Below are 22,882 nucleotides of genomic sequence, written 5' to 3' on the forward strand. Positions count from 1 at the left end.
ATATGTTTACTACTTAAAAACATCAAAACCTAAACATCATATCTAGTCAAACCGCATCATGACATCGCTACCAATACAGTATGGGATTAAAATCATTGAACATCAAGGTATAGGCTTAGGCTACGTTACCTTGTTTCAGCAACGCTTGGTGAAACAGCATGGAGTGGATGTTTTCGGTTCAGATGCTGAATCTTTGAAGTCCGTACTGCTGTGGAATGCCAGGTCTGCTTTGCAGTAGACACATTGCACCTTGTTCTCTTCTTTTTTAAGAATGTAATGATCCCAAACTTTAGACATTCTCTGCCGTTTATGGACATCTTTACTCTCCACATCGCGCCAACTAAATTCAAAATGTATCACGCGCTATGGTGTGCTTCCTGAACATTGAACAACGGTCCGTGTGAATCAGATCCCTGCGCGTCATAGGAATTTAACGAGGCTTTGAGGCAGAGTTTTTGCCTTGAAGAATTTTTGTAATCGACGAAGTAATCGATGAGTCATTGAATATTATGTATCTGCCGATACCGAGTCCCGATCCAATACTTGTATTTTCCTATTGCTTGGTGCACAATTCAAGTGCATTGAAGTTATTAAAATCAATCCAATGTGTACAGAGATGTGCAGACTTTCTCAGGTGCAGGGGCTCAAATGTAAAAAAGGGGGGTATCTAACATCATCACTATTATTCAATGTAATACTACATACTACTATATACAACATACTACATGTGTGTGAATTCATGCCAGCATTGATAAAGTGCAACTCCCTCACACCTTCAGCACTCATAGATCCCCATAGAAGAGCTTCACTACCACTGAACCTCACTGTACTCACTGTACTCCTCCTCTAGCAACACCAGAACATTTTGGATGCTTTTGGATCCGAAATGATTGACTTGGTCTCTTGAGACCAGAGTATGGATTCCCAGAAGTCTATATTTTGTAAATACGGGCCTTGGAAGAGGTTAAATGAGTTTATTGTGTTTTGGTAGTTCCAGTGGTGACAACAAGCTGCGTCTTACTCTGTGAGATAAACAGTCACTCTTTTCATAGCTTTTGCCGGCTCTGAAACACTTGCATGGTATTTTTCCTGCTTTTTTTTCTAGCAAAAATTTTAGGTACAGTTAACTATATGTTTTACCATCATTCATCTATTTTGTAACCATTTCAAGTGTAACCAACAAAATACTGTTACTAAACCATTTCAGTTATAACTTATGTGAACTAGTCTTGATTCAGTATTAACACTGAAGTGCTACATATTGCAATACAATATAGTCACTTAATAGCAATGCTCTCCCATATATTTAGTTATTCTAACTGCGCTTATTTCCGTCGTTGGTATAAGTGGCAGTGGGTGGTGATAGACTAGAAAAGTCCAGTTTTATATACCATCGCTGCTGATAACATTTCTTTAGTCCTTCGGCAATCTTACAGCCTGAACCACTGCCGGGAAACCACTCTTACAAGCTTTATTAGATATTTCTTTGTTTCTGTGTGTTCTAATGAGTGATATTGTTTCAAATCAAGAAACCGGGTTGTGTTGCCTGAAAATATTAATAGTAATATTCATTTTTTGTCTCTTAGAAATGCACATTGTTGATTATCAAAATCAGTAACATCTGTAAAAATTGTAGCAACCTCATTTTTATAAGGTGAAATGTAGTTATTCTGACTGTTTTGTGACGTCTGCTGGTCAAAACTTTAGATTCAACACAATCTCAGGTTAAACATGCAAATAAAAGCACCTTTTACAAACCTATTGCAAATGTTTTATTAGAAGAATAATCTATTAAATACTGTTTATAAATCATTAAATACCATATGCCTAAATGAACTGAACAATGGGAGGAAACTGCTGTGGGGATACTGTTACCTGATTGGTCCTCATCTCTAAAGCCCAGCCCCACACCTGATCAATATCTCTCCCCTCATACGAGAAGCAGGAGAGACATGAGAAGTCTAGTTTTGATCGTCTACTGCACTTGTAGATGAATTCAGACTGGACATATTTAAATCTACAATCTTTTACAGACAGTGAGTGAAATATGTCTGAAACATGTTCACAGTGTTTAGGTGTTGTGTGATTTAGTCCCACTATCACAGATTGAATTAAATGTTCATTTGTTCTCCTCCAGGTGTGTCTGGTGTTGATACAGATGAAGAGTCAGTGTTTGTGAAGGAGGGAGATTCAGTCACTCTGTACACTAATATTGAAGCAAATCAACAAGGAAAGATGAGATGGTATTTTAATGACACCCTGATCGCTGCAATCATTGGAGAAAAGAGAGAAGTCTGTACATATGATGAGTGTAAAGAGAGATTCAGAGACAGACTGAAGCTGGATCATCAGACTGGATCTCTGACCATCACAAACATAACAACAAAATACTCACCAGATTATAAACTAAAGATCATCAACAATGGCAGCTTCAGTGACAAGATCTTCAGTGTTTCTGTACATGGTGAGTCTCTTCATGAATATTTAGAAACAGATTATAAATGTTTATTATAACAGTGACATTCAGAGCTCCTCTTTTATCATTAAACAGAACAGAATTATTTCCATTTCTAAATCTCTTAAAATTATTGTTAGTGGTTGATCGATATTGTTTTTTTGACAGCCGATGCCGATCTTAATTATTGTGTTTTAGCTGTCCAGGATGTGTTCAACGTAAGCAAGACATATAGAGAAATTTAGTATTTTAGTCAAAGTCTAGAAAGAGTACGTGAAGTACTTGTTTACGAGTACGAGTTTTTCTTATGTTATGATTAATCAGTTATCTTGTTCAGGTTTTTTTTTTTTTCCTCCAAAAAGATCCTCCATCATCTGTTGGTTTGTGTTTCAGGTGTTTCTGCTGCTCAACGAGATGAAATGAAGAGAAAGTCAGTGAACGAGGGAGAATCTGTTACTTTAGATCCTGGAGTAGTAAAAAACCCAAATGATTCGATGACGTGGTATTTTAATGACACTCCCATCGCTGAAATCACTGGAGATCAGAGTAAGATCTGTACAGATGATGAGTGTAAAGAGAGATTCAGAGACAGAATGAAGCTGGATCATCAGACTGGATCTCTGACCATCATGAACATCACAAACACAGACTCTGGAGAATATAAACTACAGATCATCATCAGGAGCAGCAACTTCAGTATTAGCAGAATATTAACTGTATTAACGGTCATTGGTGAGTATAAATTAGTTATTCAATGCCTTTGCCCTCTAACTTTAGAATACAGACCAAAATTATTGTCAAGTTAATGGTATTTTAATTATTTAAGAAAAAATTTAGTTAAAATAAATGTATTTAATATTATTGTCGCCTGTTTGAAAGTGAGCTGTGACTCAGTGTTAAAATATAATTTTGGTATGTTGTCTGTATCATCTTCACATGAAGTGACAGTTGTGAAGCTGTAAGTCAGAGACACACTGAAACATGCTGCTGTTTCTAGCTGAGCTCACAGTGCTGTGATGCTGCTTTAGTTGCTGTTCATAACAAAAACACCAGAAGCTGCCCTTTATCAGCTAAATATCATAACAACTGATGACCAAAGTAGAAAGATGTGAATATAAGTTAAAGATATTGTTAAATACAGGAATATAATCAGTCTCTCTCTATTAATAATGAGTGTCTGTCTTTAGCTGTTCCAGATTCAGATCTGTCTCCAGCTGCTGGAGCAGGGAGCTTCTGTACTGTTGTTCTGTTGATCATTACTGCTGCTGCGCTACGTTTCTCTATCACAGAGCAAGAAGGAAAAGTGAGTACTACATACATCACAGGATGTATGTGTGAAAAATTATTTAAAAGATGTGAAAATATATATTTTGTGTTGTTATTAATCAAAGTAATCCGTGTTTAATTATATTTTACACAGAACAATCATGAACAGAACAAACGTCATCAAACAATAAACTATGAGCTCTGAATCTGTCTGCCTGAATAAATGAATAAATAACCACAGATTCAGATCTGTGAGAAACAGAAATCAATACACAGAAACACCAACAATAACTGACTCTTTAAGACACTGCTGCTTTTGTACTGTTTTACTCAGAATGAAGAACAGTATTTCTTTTTTAAATATTGTTATTATATAATAGTTTAGTGAATTGTCATGTTCTGACTTCTCTTTAAGGTCTGGGGGTGTAACTAATGTTCATTGTGAATCTGTTGTTTCTTCTCCTTTATTTTTTCATATCAAGGCAAAACTTCACCAGTGAGGCCATGTGAAAAAAAAATTAAAAAAATTCCTTCACATATCTCCCAAATAAACCAAATAACAATAATATAAAACCGCTAAGTACAACTTTATTCTGAGAACAAGACGGTCTTCATACTCACCAACATGAGATATATTTTGATCACAATAATTCACACCCATGACATGCAAACCTTTTCTATTACTGCAGTACAAAATATAACAGTGAGACGGAGACTGAAGATTCAAGAGAAACATTTAAGAAGTGTTCAGTATTTAGGAAAAGGAAACTACCGTGTATTCTGCAAACATCAGAAAAAACAACACTGTTTGTTGAGTATTTTTGTGTAAATGAATCATTAGTCCTGTCTATTTGACCTTCTGTGAATGCATGTTTTCTTACAGGGCATTAAGTTGAAAGACGTGCCTCGTGATCAGAGTATTAATACTATTACACCTCCTAAACCTCCAAATAACAACGCAACGAGACCGATAATGGACATCATGTGACATGTTAAAGGTAAATGTTCAGTCTTTCACATCATCTGTCCATTACAGGTGTTTTCTCCTTTCTGTCTCTCTTAGTTTTGTTCATGAAGCATGTTCAGCTGAGATGCATTTGTCAAGTCAGTGTGATTTGATTTCATGTAATATTTGTGTTCTTTGTGTTTGTAGAATAGTGTCACAGACAGCGAGGGAGACTGGGAGTGTGAATCCAGTGGACACTACACTGCTGCACATTTTATGCGGAGATCGCTGACAAAACCTGAAATCTGTGGCAGATAGGTGCTAGATTTCGTGAGTGAAGTTCACATGGTCTGAAATGTCAAAGACGTGATTTAAGAGAACCACTGATGTGTCGCAGATGCACAAGAAATATTTAACAGCCCATAGCAGGATAAAAACCTGGACCTGTCTGTGATTCAGTGTCTAGCAGTGTGAAATCTGTTTTAACATGAAATGACATCAGCGGTGCCTTCTAGCCAATGAGAGAGCATGATACAGGGCAAGGGAGAGTTTCAGTCTCACACCAGAGTCCGGCTCACATGTGATCTTACATCATTTCATCATTTCACTTCTCACTCATGGCTTTTCTGCATGAGATCAGGATTTGTGGAGGTTTCTTCCCAGTGAAATATTGTGATGTTACACCAGTCACCAACACGTCATGACATTATTCCCTTTTTCTACTTTGAAAAATAAAGTGGACATGCAACTCTCTATGAATGCATTGTCAATATAATGGCCATTGGCTAGTAATTTTTCATTTACTGGCCAGACTTTTATATATATTATGTCTGGGAAGTATTTTGTTTGTAAATATTTGTAGACATGTATGTGTGTGTGTGTGTGTGTGTGTGTGTGTGTGTGTGTATATATATATATATATATATATATATATATATATATATTTTTAACATTTTACTTCCATAACTATATATATATATATGTATATTTTTTTTTTTATTTTGTGGTAAATGACATTAAGGCCAGACACTACAGACAAAGCCATTGTTTTTACATGCACTGGTCAATTTTAACATTTTACTTCCATAACTTGTCTTCTTTAAGACTAATGGAAAGAAAACATCTAAAATACACTTTAAAGAGTTAATTTTATTACTTTAATTATTTGAGATTTCATATCTTGGAAGGGGTTTTTTTTTTTTTTTTTTTTTTTTTTTTTTATGCACTGAGCCAGATATATTAACTTCAGCATTACTTATACAAACCATACTTTCCAGATTTTTGCTTATTTGATTATTATTATTTATTTTATTTTTTTTGAGGGAGTTTGTCTGTACATATTTGACCCAGTACATGGTGGAAATGGTTTTTGTTTTATTTGCAGATTTATTTTTTGCAGTTGACAATTTCTGATTAATGAAGAGAAATCCAAAATCCCCTCTTATAAAAACCTTTAAAAGGTCAACAAAATGAAACAAGAATTTTTACATTTTAAACCTGGCTTAATCCAGTGTTCAGTTTTCTGATTTGAAAATATATGTAAATTAGAGTTTATATACTTGGATAATGTTATATCTGAATATTTAAACAACGGTTAATAAAAAAAAAGTCTACATAAACTTTAACCAACTAACCTATAGTGTCTTGCCTTAATTAATTTAATCCCACACTGTAAAAAGTAATTTAAGTTTACTTAATTGTGCAAACTCCTTGCGCTAATTCAATTAAGTAATCTTAACTTTAAAAGTATGATTTAATTGTCATTTAAATCTCTACTAATATGTTAAAAGTATTCTTTACTTATTTTGAGTTCATTTTACTTAAGCCATTTAAGTTTTCTTAATTTAATTGAATCTGTGATCTGATGAACATTACTGCACAGAATTACCGACTCCCAGAGTAAATTATGCAATTGCCTTGTTTTACAGTTGTTGTTTTTATTTTCCAATTTTATTTGCTGTCTTGTTTCAGTAGTAGCACAACAAAAAGACCAAATAAAATGGTTATTGCTACAATTAATAAAAATTAATGAAATTGAATTCTTACCATCGTTATGATTCGTGTGCTGAGTATTGAAATCTGTGTGTGACTTGTGCATATTACCACAAATATGAAAGGATTTCATCAACCCAATAAAAAGCTTCTCAGGGTATTCACGAAAAACAATGAAATAGCCAGGATAAATATTAATCACAAAACATTGCACTAATTATTTAATTCAAAGATGGATTACTTTATAAAAGCAATGTTCCTCTGACATTGGTTAATGGTCACATTATATGCAGATAAACAAATAAAATAAATGAGCCTAAATGTTTTATTTTGATTCATGATATTTTTTATTTAAAAATTATTTTAAACATTTAAAATTTTTATGATTGAATTATTAGCTTTTCATTAACAGACATGAAAACGGGTCAGGGGTGAAAAAGGTGAGAATGATATTACCCCTCTAGGGGGGTCCTGGGGCATGCACCCCCGTAAGAAAAATTTTAATATTCCATATTTTAAAGCATCAATCTGTTGCATTTTGAGATGCTTTTTTTTTTGCCAACCTGGGGAGAGCTGGAGAAACTTAACTTCAGCCATGAGTCAAAAATTATTACTAATTATTATTACGATTACTGTAGCCTACTGTTCATCAGTCAAACGGCGGGAGTGGAAGGGGCATCGAGCGGGAATCTTTATTGGTGTCGATTTTCAGTCTCTTTTTAATGATAGGCTTAACGCATCTGTCAATCATCCCCACTTGCTATTTGGGGGAAGAACCTAGCGCTATGATTGGTCGAACTCTTCTTCTTTTGCTGTTGCTTGATTTGAGGACTGCGCATGCACAGAGGCATCATCAGGTTTTTGTGTAGTTTAGAGTGACAAATCGTACCAGCGTACTTTGAAGTTGTAATGCGTATCTGCTATGCAAATTGCGTACAGGTTGGCAGGTCTGCTTATTGATAGAACGGTGGACCACTTTACCTTCTGCCTTGTCAGTCCCCTCACCTCCAAATCTACCTCCTCAAAAAGCATTAGCTAATAATTTTCCACTGGAGCTTTAGCTAGCTGGCTAACGTTGCGTTCTCTCCTGCTGTGTTCAATGACTCAATTCATCAAGCTGTAGCTAAATGTATGTCAACAGAGCACCTGGGTAACTTAACTTTGATATACCAGAAAATATTGTAATTATTGAAAACATCACTCACCAAAATCAGTCAGGTAAATCGCCGAGGCCAGGCATGCTTTCAGCTTCTGATGGTGGTCTGCACTGGTGATGCAAGGCCCTTCGCGTTAATATTTCCATGCACTCGCGGTTCCCTCTGGCACGCGCACCTGTTCGCAGTTCACTGAATATGAATACCCCCCCCCCCAAAAAAAAAAAAAAAAACAGTTCTCATCGAATCTACATGATTCACATAGGTCACCTATTTTGGTTTCAAAACGGCGAATTTCGCCAAAGGTGAGGGATTTTCATGAATGCATTAAACTCCCCCAGTATGAATTAAGCCCAGTTTGGGAATCCTTCATGTAATGTAGGCCTAATGTTAATGCACTTCATGCTGTTAAAAACACAAATCTGGTGACAGATCACTGTTTGCACACACTTCTACAGTTAGTCAACGTTCATTTACATAAAGTTGTTATTGTTGAGTTGATGTCCGCTGTTACCGGCTTTTGTTCAAATGAATGATGTCCTATAGGACATGGAGTCGATCAGTCTGTGGCACTGCTCAGGTGATATGAGAGCCCAGGCTGCTATGATAGTGGCTTTCAGCTCTTCTGCATTCTTGGGTCTGGCATATTGCATCTTCCTCTTCACAATACCCCATAGATTTTCTGAAGGGTTAAGGTCAGGCAAGTTTGCTGGCCAATTAAGAACAGGGATACCATGGTCCTTAAACCAGGTACTGCTAGCTTTGGCACTGTGTGCAGGTGCCAAGACCTGTTGGAAAATTAAATCTGTATCTCCATGAAGTTGGTCAGCAGCAGGAAGCATGAAGTGCTCTAAAACTTCCTGGTATACGGCTGTGTTGACCTTGGATCTCAGAAAACACAGTGGACCAACACCAGCAGATGACAAAGCACCCCAAAACCATCACTGACTGTGAAAATTTTACACTGGACCTCAAGCAACGTGGATTGTGAGTCTCTCCTCTCTTCCTCCAGACTCTGGCAGTCCAGTCCTTTTTGTCTTTAGACCAGGCGAGACGCTCAGAGAACATAACTTTGGACCATTCAGCAGCAGTCCGGCCCTTTTTGTCTTTAGACCAGGCGAGACGCTTCTGACGCTGTCTGTTGTTCAAGAGTGGCTTGACACAAGGAATGCGACAGCTGAAACCCATGTCTTGCATACGTCTGTGCGTAGTGGTTCTTGAAGCACTGACTTCAGCTGCAGTCCACTCTTTATGAATCTCCCCACATTTTTGAATGGGTTTTGTTTCACAATCCTCTCCAGGGTGCGGTTATCCCTATTGCTTGTACACTTTTTTTCTACCACATCTTTTCCTTCTCTTCGCCTCTCTATTAATGTGCTTGGACACAGAGCTCTGTGAACAGCCAGCCTCTTTTGCAATGACCTTTTTATGTCTTGCCCTCCTTGTGCAAGTGTGTCAAGCAGTCCTCCCCATGATTGTGTAGCCTACAGAACTAGACTGTGAGACCATTTAAAGGCCTTTGCAGGTGTTTTGAGTTAATTAACTGATTAGAGTGTGGCACCAGGTGTCCTTTTCACAATATTCAAATTTTCTAAGATACTGAATTTGGGATTTTCCTTAGTTGTCAGTTAGAATCATCAAAATTAAAATAAATAAACATTTGAAATATATCAGTCTGTGTCTAATGAATGAATACAATATACAAGTTTCACTTTTTGGAATTTGAATGGAATTAGTGAAATAAATCAACTTTTTGATGATATTCTAAATATATGACCACCACCTATAATGTAATATAATTAAAAAAGTGTTCCGTTTGAAATAACATGCATGGACTAAAATTCATACACTAAATGAGAGTACACAGCGTAAGTGTGCAGTGTTTCATTCGGGACAAAACTCAACAAAGGCCCTGTCCCAAATAAAAAAACACTTAATGTGCACTTTCGGTCTTGCAGACTTAGTGTGTCCCATTCGTCATTTTAGCATTCAAAAGGGTGCTCATGAGCGCCCTCGACCTTCAAACCCGCACAGACTCAAGCTCCACAGCAGACTTCTACCCGACAGTCAAAACGCACGCCGCAGCATTACATTACGAAAGTGTGGACTCGTGGGCCCAAATTAGCCCTGTTTATTAGCTCAGAGTTTGTAAAACAGCGACATCTGCTGATGACTGTCATGAACCAGCTGGTTGTGGTTGGTAGTGACTGCTGGTAGTGAACGAAGCTTTGTGGAGAGCAGGGCTGGATTGGTAATCGGACATACTGGGCATTTTCTGGTGGATCACCGCACTTAAGGAGCCAGCAGAATGTTTTTTTGTTTGTTTTTGTTTTTTGTTTTTTTTGAGAGAGAGAGAGCGCTTTTTAATGAATCTTGGTTAATATTTACAATAATTCTGAAGGGTCACATTATGCTAGGTTTTTTTAACAATGCATGGCAGTGTTTAATTACAAAGTCTGTTTTCTGCTCTACGGGGAGACTGCAGACCTGGAGCAGGCAGATCTACGGCCCAGACAGTTTCACGGCCCTGTTGTTCCTGATTCGTCCAGTAGGTCCAGTCACATAGATTAAACTATATTAATAATAAATAGATTTTCACATATTTAAATATCTTAAATTCAAATAGAAGAAAACATATTTCATACAATATATGTAAATATATTTTGAAATATATTATAAAGGTATATTCAAATATTTGATTTTGGCTGCTTTTTAATATTTTTAGATATATATTTTATTATATATAATATTAATAATATATTTTTATCGGAAATGTTTAAATATATTTATTTCCTTTACATGTAAAAACATTTAGATATACTTAATTATGACACTTTATTCACCAGGAAGAACTGTTCGTTCCGCGCGTCATACGTCATTACGCTATTTTACGTCACGCATGCACAGTACTTTCCAGTAGTGATGGGAAACTCGGATCATTTTACCGACTCGGACCTTTGAGTCTCATTCAGCAAAATGAACAAATCTTTCTTCGAGTCATTTACTTCATTTTAGCTAAATGTTATTAAAATGTTTGTGTGTTCCCTAACACATCTACTACTTACGCAAACGTTGATCACAATTGAGTTGGTACTACTGTTACTCGTGACGTTACGGTCATTATTAACTGTATTAGCATATTGACAACACCAGAGAGAAACATCCCTGATGAAACACAGAATGCTGTTACTCCTAACATTCACTTTACACTAAACTGCTGTTTTTAGCAGGAATCTTTTTTAAAATTGATGAAGAACTTTGTATTTGTTTGTTTGTGGGATCACAGATTTGTGGCTAAAGTTTCAAATCCTGCAAGTGTTGATCCATGAAGTATCACCATAGTGTCTTTGATCAAAACGCTGGGAACTGGATCTCAGGAACTGAACCTGGACCAGAACAAAATGGCAAATACGTTTTTTTTTTTTTTTAATTTTTTATAAATATTTGGTTAACTTCTATATGTGTTACATGAACCTTCACAAAAATTAACAAATCATCTAGAAGTCTATTTACTGATTTTATTCACAACAAGTCTATTCTCTAGAAGTCTATTTACTGATATAACACAAATATTCACTTTGTTATAATGTTCAGATGTTTGCTACTTTACCCTGAATGTCTTCATTTGTAAAATTATACTTTCTTTTTCTCAATTGTTTTTCTTTTTCCTTTGTAACTAAAGCTTTTTAGCTTTTTTAGATGGAGTTTATAAGTACAGCGAGATTTAGTAGGTGAAATTTATTATGGTTCTGTTTTTGTAAATGCTTTTAGAAATGTTATTTCAGTGTCACCCCTCACCAAAATCAGGTCTGCAACCTGAGCAGAAAACCAAAAAAAAGGTCTTTGCACACTCAGTGTAATATTTTTAGAATTTTTTTTTTCATAGGGATAAATTCATGCACAATAGAACATAATAGAAACTGAACATGTCGGACAGAGTTGAGTGTTGTTGAGATGTGTGGTCTGGTTGGTGAATGAATAAACAGGAATCCTTCAGACACTCCAGAGGTAGAGAGAGACTGATGCTGAGATCAGATACACTGATGCTGGACAATAAACTGTTTCCTTTGTACCAGGAGAGAGTCACATGACTCACATTCACCACTGAACACACCAGTGAACAATTCTGCTGTGATGATGATGATGATGAAGAACATTTTGAAGAGTCTCTGGTAATGACAGGAAAAAGCAAGATAAATTAGTTTGAAGACGTTCTATTAGATAAAGAAGAAATATCAAGAGAAACCAAGACTGATCACAGTAGAGTTTATATTTTACTCCCTATTTAACTCACCATAGACAGCGAGACTGAAATTCTTGCTCACTTTTCTGTTGATCCATAGTTCATAAACACCAGAGACTGTTTGTGATGTCAGAGATCCAGTCTGATGATCCAGCTTCAGTCTGCCTTTGAAACTGCTACCAGCACGTTCATCATTTAGATTAAATCTGCCATACATTGATTTGAGCTATTAAAGTGATTTCAGTTGCAAACACCCATAGAATCAGATCTTAATCATTCATTTCAGTATCATCAGTGTGTAGAGTAACAGAATCTCCCTCCATCATCTGAACAGAGAACAAACAGAACCAGGGCTTGTCACAGATTAAGCCTTTTAAATCATTTTATGACAAAAAAATATGCAAAATGGTGTTTGGTTATCAGTATGAAGATTAAATACCCAACAGCATTTGTTTTAATGAGACATGACTCTAATCTGAAGTACTTATTTAATTATTGTTCTGATCTCTTTTCATTCATCTTCATTTGTCTTTAGTCTTTGTACTGCAGCAAAATATTTTAGTGAAGTCTTCATCAAACCAACATCTTATTTTAAACTGAGTTTAGTCAAACTAGATCTCACATTAAAATCACAGTTTAATCATTTACACATGAGAATAGTAGTTCATGTTAATAAGTTTTAAGTTAAAACTAATAGCAGAAGAATATAATGTTATATATTAGAAACATGCAGCTACTGTGCGGGTTCCCTGCTGAAAAAAACAGCATATGTGTCAAAACATATACCTAATCAGCATATGCAGTTTTTTCAGCAGGGTTATTTATTGTAGTAACCATAACCACCACCATTACTGGACTGCAGTTTATTTCACTGTAAAGTGTGTTTGTGTTGTGTGTAGTGAAAGATTCTGAGATTCTTATTGTCAGGACAAAAAATAAAATAAAAAATAAAATAAAACAATGAAACACTTCCCTCACAAACTACACACACAGCGACCAAATGCATCCAGATGAAGCAATCAAACCACATTTCTGTACAGATAAAACCCCCACTTAAAAAGTTCATTTAGTTTGAGTTCATGTTTGAAATAACTGGCTTTTAATCGCAGACTTTGGTGTCTGTGCAAAATAACTGTTCTGAAACTCCAGTTGAAGCACATGTGAGTTTCCTTGATCTTTTCTTAAGGAGAAACTGAAAGGATTCAGAGTATTGGTTTTTTTTTTTTTTTTCAGAGGGCTGGATCAATGGTAGGCTATATGTAATTCAAGTTATACACAACAATTAATGTATTTGACCTTTAATGCATTGGGGAAAGTAGGCTAGATTCACAATTTTAGTGTAGTAATAACTGCAGACCAAACAAACTCGCTAAAGTGCCAAGCACCTCTCCTGCTGGAAGAACCGTCAATAGGCGAAACATTCACAGACTGTCTTCCAGTAATTACCTTCCTACATTCATCAAAATGCATGCTTTGTGTTATATTACCTTGGAATTAAATTAAGACCTAGTAAACACTGCAGGGAGGGTGTTTGTACAGCTGCTGAGGAAGTGATGGTTAGTTTGCAGCCTTTCTCTTTTCTGACTGCCACAATCTATTTTTATTCTTTTGGGAGGAAGTGGAAACACTATCATGGATTTTGTTTTATCATACATTTTATTAGGTTGTTTGCGCATTTAAGTGCTATGATTACAGATTTCACGCACTCATTGTGTTCTGCGTCTGTAAATTTGTTTATTATGAAAAACATATTTTAGAAAATGAATTGGTAGAAACATATGACATTAATTTTAAACATTCCATAGATTTTCTAGATGTGAAAGATACGTTTTAGGCCCTGTGTCTATTTTATCATTAGTTCTCTAGCTGTTCTTCTCTGAGTACAGCAGCATCTATTCATAGCACACTCGAGTTTCTCCTTTAAACACTAGACAGCGATGATGCTAAAGTCTCCAGTAGTGCATACTGACAAGAAAACAAATAAAAAACAAGCAGTAAATGGGGTCAATATTTAATAATCAAAACAGAACATTTTATTTGAGATTCTGGTTTACTATTTTTGAACCACTAAATTAAACTAATTCAAAAACTAACAGCAAAAAGAAAAACAAAGAAAAGATGAAGCCAAAAATGTGAGCAAAAACAAAACTGAGAGAGAAGAATGACATCCTGGCAGAGAATAACTGTGAACACAAACAGGTGTGAGTCAGGGTCCTGTGTGAGAATCCATTCTGCTAGATAACTATTTGATCATCGTTTTTTGGGGAAATTTTCATACACAGCATTCGACTTTAATTTCTGCAAGAAAACACAAACTCAGTCAGGAATCTTGCTGATGCAACAAAATTAATAACAGACCAGCTTCTCCTATAAAATGATTTGAAGTAATACTATTTTAAAAATCCCAGTTAGATCAGTAAAACTAAATGTAATTTTCCATCATTTTTACTCCAAAGTTTAATTAAATCTGTATGCATAAAGCTTCTAGTTGTAGCCTGTGAGTATCAGTTATGAGTTATAAAGAAACTGTCACTACACGACAGATTTGTACATCAGTGCTCGAAAAGGTGGTGTGTAGGGAGTTATATATAAAACCACATTTGATTCTCTCGAGGAATTATAAGGAATATTTTGATTAACTCTCTTTTTTGAAATGATAGCATGTCAAAACACTGCTTTATTATTTACATTTTTAATATGCAAATTTTAATCTACAAATACTGACGTTTCTGGAAACACTGCTACAGAAAAGATGCTAAGGTGGAGCAGCAAGAGGAAATGACATCAAACATTCAGCTCATCACTTGACTTTTTAAACAGTTAAAACATCAAACAGCTTATTTAAGTTCTGAAGGTTTTTTTTTTTTTTTTTTTTTTTTTTTACATAAAAAAGTACACAACAGCAAAGATACTTGTCTCAGTACATCTACAACCATGTGGCCAATGAGACTGCATTCACCTCGGAGTGATTATATACCGTGGACCAGCTGCAGCTCGAGGACAGACTCTAGCACAGGTAACAGCTTATTTATTTAAATTAGGCCACAGACCACATCAAGCTGAAGAGTAGCAGTCAAATGTTTTCACATGTGTAATGAATACTATTTATACCAACTCGAGATTTCATAATTACATTCTGAAAATTAAGTACTTATAATTACATGTTAAAATACTCATAATCTAAGTTAATTTTTATTGATTACATGATTACATGTTATTCACACAACAGTAATAAAGTATTTATACTTCATTGATTCTCCCTAATTCCTCTTTTTCATCTTTTAAATGTTCTTTTCTAAAACATCCTACTGCTTATATACAATCAGAAAGTCTTACAGTGTTGTTGGCATTAACACAAACTTCATAAACTTTAAGAGCAGTATTGTAAGTGTGCTGATTTTTGTTTATCGACATTCACACAAAGACCAGTCACTTGTCAGGTGGCTTCACAACATTTGACCACTGCATTTACTAAAAATCATTTCAGGTTTAAGAAGTGTTTGAACATTGCATCAACTACTAACCTCTGTTATATAACCATATATGACTACGTCATTTGAAGGCTTTTGTCTTTCAAGCACATTCAAATGCACAAATTCACATTATTTCTTATTTACCTGTAATGCAGGTATTATCAAACAGTTTTTTGTCTTTTAAAACTCTTTCACCTATTCATTTATTTAAAGTACTCCCTGAGAGTTTAAAATAAATATTTTAAGTATCGCATTTGCATGTTCCTCTGACATTGGTTATTGTTCACATGATATGCAGATATATATATATATACATATACATATACATATATATATATATATATATATATATATATATATATATATATATATATATATACATATATATAAGTTAGGCCTGAGTGTTTTTATTTTGATTCATGATATTTTCTAATGATTTATTTTATTTTATATTTTTTATGATTTAATTAATTATTACCTTTTCATTAAACTCTCACAAACCTCCTGCAATACGAAGCCCAGTTTGGGAATCTTTAATGTAATGTAGGCCTAATGTTAATGCACTTCATGTTGTTAAATACACAAATGGAATATATATTTCTTGTATTTTTTCTATCAATATGGCACAAAATTATCTTATTTAAATTAATGTGATAAAGGTGTTAGGTCAAAAGTAATCCAAATGTAATCAAAAAGTAGTGATTATTTTAACAAAAAATTTAAATGTAATGGATTACGTTATTAACTACAATGGAATTAGTAAGGGACTACATTTTTAAGTAATTTACCCAGCTCTGGTGTTTTCATAAGAGTTAATCTGCTGCAGTGGGCTGTTTGGTCACGGATCACTGTTTACATACATCTACAGTTAGTCGACGTTCATTTACATAAAGTTGTTATTGTTGAGTTGAGGTCCACTGTTACCAGCTTTTGTTCAAATTAATTATGTCCTACAGTGTTATGATAATCAAAGTGTGTGAACGCATATTTAAAATTAGAACGACTCTTAAATTTAATTCAATCGCACGTGTTGGTTTTTATTGGTTCTTTTTCGGAACCTCTCTGTGACAGCAATGTGTGCGTTAAGATAGAATCAATCTACAAATACATTTACAATCTATAAGAACAATCTACAAGTTGTTTACAAATTGGCTCCTGTGTTCTTAGCAGATTTCAGAAAATTAAATAAAAGAGCGATTGATGGAGGACAAGCTGTCATTATTTTGCTCCACTTATATGTCTCCATCACGGCAAAAAAAAAAAAAAAAAACAATATATATTATATATATATATATATATATATATATATATATATATATATATATATATATATATATATAAATGATATTAGCTATAAATATAAATAAATATAGCTACTAATTCCTTAATTCTTCAACAACTGAATTAGATTATCACTTTCTTTAAAAAGTTTTGCATTACTCAAGCTGGACTGTACTAAACAACACAAGAATAGAGATCAAATGGTTCATTTAATTATTTTAAATAAATTATATAAAATTACATAATTTACTCTTGAATTATTTAAAGAAAGGTTACATTAAAAACATGTTAAAAACAGGCTACATTTTTACATTAGATGATCATTTTTATATTAAATCCACTATTGTTTCATATAGAATTGTTCTATAGTCTGTACGGTATATAATAAAAGTACATCAGAAATATCTGTGATTAATTAAACTACAAAAAATACTTTAATACTTTTTTTAAATCATTCTTTTTTTAGGTCTGCAAAATGCAAAATGGAAAAACTGATGTGCAAACAGCACATACGCATGAAAGCGCATAAAACATACTCTTCTTTTGATCTGTTCCTTGTATACTGAAGGTAATACTGATGACGGTTGGGCCGATAGATCACCCAGGTCTGTTCACTGACCGCCTGATGCATATTGCACACAAAACTTCAAACATCAAGCTTCAATCAGACTAACTGACTGCAATGCATTTTCTTGCAACACACTCATGAATGATCTTACCGCTTTTCGAGTTGTTGGTTTACACAATGCTGAATCAGTTCTGTCTTCTTCCTGGGTCTGGACTGCATTAACAATGATCACAGATGTGTTAAACTTATAAAGTTTCAAAATTATTTTGACATTTGTGTCTTAAAAATATTTTTGAATTGCTTGCTCTGCTTACCTGTTTTTCTATATTTCCTGCAGATGCAGCACATCAGGACTGCAGCTACGATCAACAGAGATCAAGCAGCAGATAGCAACACTATGTACACTAAAGGTGGGCCCTGATCTGTGATGAACAAAATGAGCCATTAGTGAGAGTGCTATATAACAGTGTTCAGCACTATATAATGTGTATATATAACTGATGACATACCTAAATGTGTCTGACAGAGTGTGATGTCCAGATGTGTGGTCTGGTTTCTGATGGGATTGTTGATCACACAGCTGTAGCTGTTTTTATCCTGATATTCCACCTCCAGAGCTAGAGAGAGACTGATGCTGAGATCAGACACACTGATGCTGGACAATAAACTGTTTCCTTTGTACCAGGAGAGAGTCACATGACCCACATTCACCACTGAACACAACAATGAACAATTCTGCTGTGATGATGATGATGATGATAAGTTTTGTGAAAAGTTTCTGGTAATGTTAGGAACGTACATATGCTCAAAAAAAAAAGAAAAAAAACAAAAAAAACACATACACACAAATCTTGTTTTTGGTGTAGTGTGCTGACACAAGGTGAGTGTTTCTGTCAAATGAAGATATAAAAGTATTAAACATTACAATATTTTCTGGTTGCAGTACAATTTATACTAAATAAATAGCACTTGCAGCATAAAAAAATAAAAAATATATATACAGATAGACACTTTCACAATTTAAGTAAATGGAGCCGATCTGTAAATGTTAAAATACTCAAAATATTTAAATGGCTGTAGGCATATACAACACCCTAAAATGGGCATAACAATTATTTTAAACTCTTTAGAGTTCAAATAAAACTCCAGTTTTAACCAGAGAATTTATCTAAGTTTGTTCTTTCATTCTTTTTTTCTAAAGGGATGAGTGGCTGAAAAAGCAGCTGCATAAATTAAACTTTTATTGAACCTGATATATACCTTTATTTAATCAAGAATGTTTAAAAGACTGATCCATTTCATTACTCACCAAAGACAGAAACACTGAATGTTTTTGTTGACAGTTCTTTTCCATTTATCTCTAATTCATAACGTCCAGTGTGTTGAGTTGTGATGTTTGTGATGGTCAGAGATCCAGTCTGTCTGTCCAGCTTCAGTCTGTCTCTGAATCTCTCATCAGGGAAGAATTGGTTCGGTCTATTGATTTGAGCGATCAGAGACTTTTCAGCTCCAAATTTCCACAGTATGTCGTCGTCTTCATGTATTGTAGTAACATCAGTGTGTAGAGTGACAGAATCTCCCTCCATCACTGATAATGACTCACCAAACACACCTGGAGAAGACAACACAGCATATCAAACATCAAATCTACTAATAATATTTTTAATACTAATTTAAATAAAAAAAGAAATAAAAAAACCCATAAAAATTACTTAACAAACTACTAACAAAATCACAGTCAAACACCACCAGCACAGCCAGAACAAAACAAATGTGCAAACCATTTTCTTCAGTTGTTCAGTGAAATCTTGTAAGACTAAGCATCAAAACTCTCAAGCTAGTGTATGAATCCTCCCACAGCTGAGTTTGACCCTCCCTTAACCATCTCTTTATGCATGAGGTATAGTTTCATATAAATGCTCATCTGCCTCTTTTTAGACTTTAACCATTTAACTCATTCTTGTTTTATATATATATATATATAAATATACTTGAGATGCAAAAGCCTCTAAGTACGTCTGACATTCTTCTTTAAAATTAGCATTTCTTTCTAGCTACTATGTAAGTACAGGTATTTCTGATTGGTTTGAGGCTGGGACTTAGCGAATTTGAAGTGAAAGTATTTGATGAACATATACTATGTGTAAAGAGATTTCACAGTATCGTTATCTCATTTTTGACCATGATGGCTTTTAGGGGCTTTTGGATTGGAACTCTTCATCTGACTCTTAAATATGTATAAATGTCATGAATATTGGATTAGTTAGCATAAATTTTGTGGTTAAAGCTAAAGGATTTTTAAATGTTTTTATAATCAGTTAGTTCTTGCAAATGGCAAAAACAGCCTGCCATCTTGCATTATTGCTAGATTCATTGAGGTGTGACATTAGCAGCTCATCTCTGAGTCAAACTGAAACCTGCTGCGGTTGGTTTTCATCAGAAACATGGTTTAGTGGACAAAAGCCTCTGCAAATAGCTGTTTGTTTGATGTGAGTTTTGTTTGTAGGTGGAGAGTTTCTTCCTGTTTTGCCACTGTGAGCTTCACACAATGATCACTGTGTTGATCTTCTCTACGCAGCACTACAGTCAAATAAATAATTGAATCCATCAAAAACAGCAAACTAGAGTCAGAGGTCAAATATGATTTATACCCATCATGAATAATTGATAAACTGGTTGGCTGATGATCATCTCATCTCACGACTCGGGTACGACTCTGCGTTGTGTTGTGTAATAAATAAAAAACTGGAGTCCAATTGCTGGTTCAGAGGTTCTTTATCTGCATGAGTTGAAAAATACAGTAATTATTTGTTGCATTCAGTGTAGTGCATATTTGATCAACCTTCTCCTCGCTCTGCTCAGACCTCCCGCGGACTCAAGCGAGCTCACAATGCACAATCTCATTTACAGTAATAAAGAATATAAAGAAAATAGTACTAATTAATATCACATCAGGTGTATCAAAAGTCAGTGAAATAATACAATATGTATTTATATATATCCCTAAATATACATTGACACTAACCAGACTCATAAAACATACATCTTTAAATCACCCACATTCCAGCATTTTATATAACCATTTAGGTTGAACACATAACATAAAAACAATACATAAACATACCTGCATTCACTCGGTCAAACTAACACTTATGCAGGAAAACCAGCTTTAAGAGGGAAGATCACATACTTGTGCATACTCATCTACATTTTAACAAAACCGATCACTTAATTGGTGATTATTTAAACGTATAACACTCTTTTGAACAGGAGTGCACACAATTCATACCTCGCTCTGCTCAGACCTCCCGCGGACTGAAGCTAGAGCGCGCGCAACACGCAAATCACGTCACAACTGCGATGAACGCAAAACTCATAAAAATAATTATTTTCTTTTCTTACATATATGTAGCAGAAAAATTAGGATTTTGTGTGAATTTAAAATAAACACAAGTTATAATTAATACCTGTTACACTGGCACTGAGCCAGACGCGTTTTTATAGTGATGCGCATTATAACCAATCACACAGGTTTCTGTTGAGTTAATGAATGCAATGGCCAATCAGAGTCATTCAGATGAGTCATCGTTGAAAAGCCCTTGTTTTTTTCAGTGCGCGCGCTCGCTGACTGAATACTGCTCTCCAAAGAATTATCTCATCAAAAACAAAGTGCAGATGTGTGTACGATGTAAGATATTCATTTCACAGTATAAACAGATTCAGTGATAATAATGGGAGTTGTTGAGAGTGCTTGAACTCTGTCTAGACTAAAGTTAAAATTCTCTGAAAATGCTAATATTATTTGTTCTCTTTATGTACAATATAAGTGTTATAATAAGTAACTTACAATGCTTTTATTAAATTTACATTAAATACAAAGCCAGTCGTATTAAAAATATTCCATGACATGACACCCATATCTAGTACAAGTTAAAAGATGGTTTTAATAAACTAATAAAAATAATTAATAAATTACAAAATAACCAAAATCAAACGGAGCAAGAAACAAAAAAGAAAAAGAAAATAAATAATAAAGAAAAAACACACAATAAAAAAAAAAAAAAAAAAAAAAACAAATCATAAAATGGCACAACCAAACAAAAACTAAAAACACAGACAATATAAATGAAACAGCCAAACTCCAAAAGCAAACAAATCACATCAACACGCTTACACAAAGCCGGTAATACTATAAATCAACACAAAGCAAAAACACAAACACAAACACATACAAGATAGTTGGAACTGGGACAGCAACGACCTCAACCACTGGCTTTAGCGTGGGAAAAACAAAACAAAGTGACAAAAACACACACATAGCAAAACAGCAGTGTCATCTTAAAGGGTTACTCCACCCCAAAATGAAAACTGTCATTAATCACTTACCCCCATGTCATTGCAAAACCGTAAAAGCTTTGTTTATCTTCGTAACACAATTTAAGGTATTTTGGATGAAAACCAGGAGGCTTGTGACTGTAGACTGCCAGGTAAAAAGGTCCAGAAAAGAATGAAAAGCATCGTCAGAATAGTCCATCTGCCATCAGTGGTTCAACCAGTAGAGTTGAAGAGGAGACAAATTATTTTTGTTTTCTTTATAAAAGTATTGTCGTCGCTTCATAAAGTTTATGAACCACTGATGGCAGATGGACTATTCTGACGATGCTTTTCATTCTTTTCTGGACCTGGAAGTGTGAACTCCATGCCAATGATTAAAAAAACTAAACCTAAAACCCAAAAACAACAACATTCTAAGCTAAAAACCAAACACACCAAGTAGCCTAACCACAAACAGAAACCCACACACACCAAGGGGCGGAGCTAGCAATGAAGCATCCCATGTAGCCCAATCACAGCCTTTATATCACAAGTACCATATTCTGATAGGCTGTCATTCTAAATACAAGGGAGGGAACTTACCCACTCGGCCACAATCGCTTCTAGGAAACCCTCATGCTTTCTAACAGCTTCATGTGGCCGTAAACATTTAAATTTAATGTGGATTTAAGCACTATGCATTGTTAAAGTTTTACTTTCACCGTGACTATGCCGGTAAATGTGGTGTTTACATGGGATAATCATAATATGAGTTTACCTTATGGTACAAACCTTGAGTCTCTGTATAACTGGTGTGTTTTATGTTGTAGAATAGAACGTGAAAGTATCTTGAGCCTGTGTAAACCACGGACCTTATTTAAGGGATTTAACCAAAATCCCATTCAAAAAACCCATTGACTCTGGGACGGTGGAACGGAAGTGCTAAAATGCAAACTCGCTTCCAGGTTTTTGCCTACAAAGTGACATCATAGTTCCACCACTCTATTAGATAGTGAAGGGGGAGGGGCTATCAGACTCCATTTATGAATGACAAAATAACCTTATATAAATGATGCAGTACATGGTTGAGTACATAGTGCACAAGTACATAGTGTATAGTGTGTCATTTGGGATGCAGCTTAAGTCGCCCATTTGAGGCAACATTACACTTTTTCTTTTTCTTTTTTTTT

At 34.7% G+C, this 22,882-nt stretch overlaps 1 protein-coding gene and 1 long non-coding RNA gene across 2 annotated transcripts in view; one reads left to right on the forward strand and one right to left on the reverse strand.

The window, feature by feature from the left end:
- The window catches only part of LOC109046413, a 61,822-nt gene extending 56,376 nt beyond the window's left edge, over window positions 1–5,446 (forward strand). Inside the window, exon 7 of the mRNA XM_042748959.1 lies at window positions 4,875–5,446. Coding sequence (XP_042604893.1) covers window positions 4,875–4,985 — 111 coding nt within the window. The 3' untranslated portion in view covers window positions 4,986–5,446. The remainder of the gene's footprint in view (window positions 1–4,874) is intronic.
- Window positions 5,447–13,689: 8,243 nt separating this feature from the next.
- LOC109110763 lies at window positions 13,690–18,033 on the reverse strand. The gene is made up of 4 exons (XR_006157931.1): window positions 17,888–18,033; window positions 17,693–17,800; window positions 17,530–17,591; window positions 13,690–14,354 (listed from the first exon to the last, which is right to left on the reverse strand). It is a non-coding gene; the product is annotated as an uncharacterized LOC109110763 (long non-coding RNA).
- Between the last annotated feature and the right edge of the window lie 4,849 nt (window positions 18,034–22,882).

Source organism: Cyprinus carpio, chromosome B22, assembly GCF_018340385.1.
Source record: "Cyprinus carpio isolate SPL01 chromosome B22, ASM1834038v1, whole genome shotgun sequence".
Classification (NCBI taxonomy): domain Eukaryota; kingdom Metazoa; phylum Chordata; class Actinopteri; order Cypriniformes; family Cyprinidae; genus Cyprinus; species Cyprinus carpio.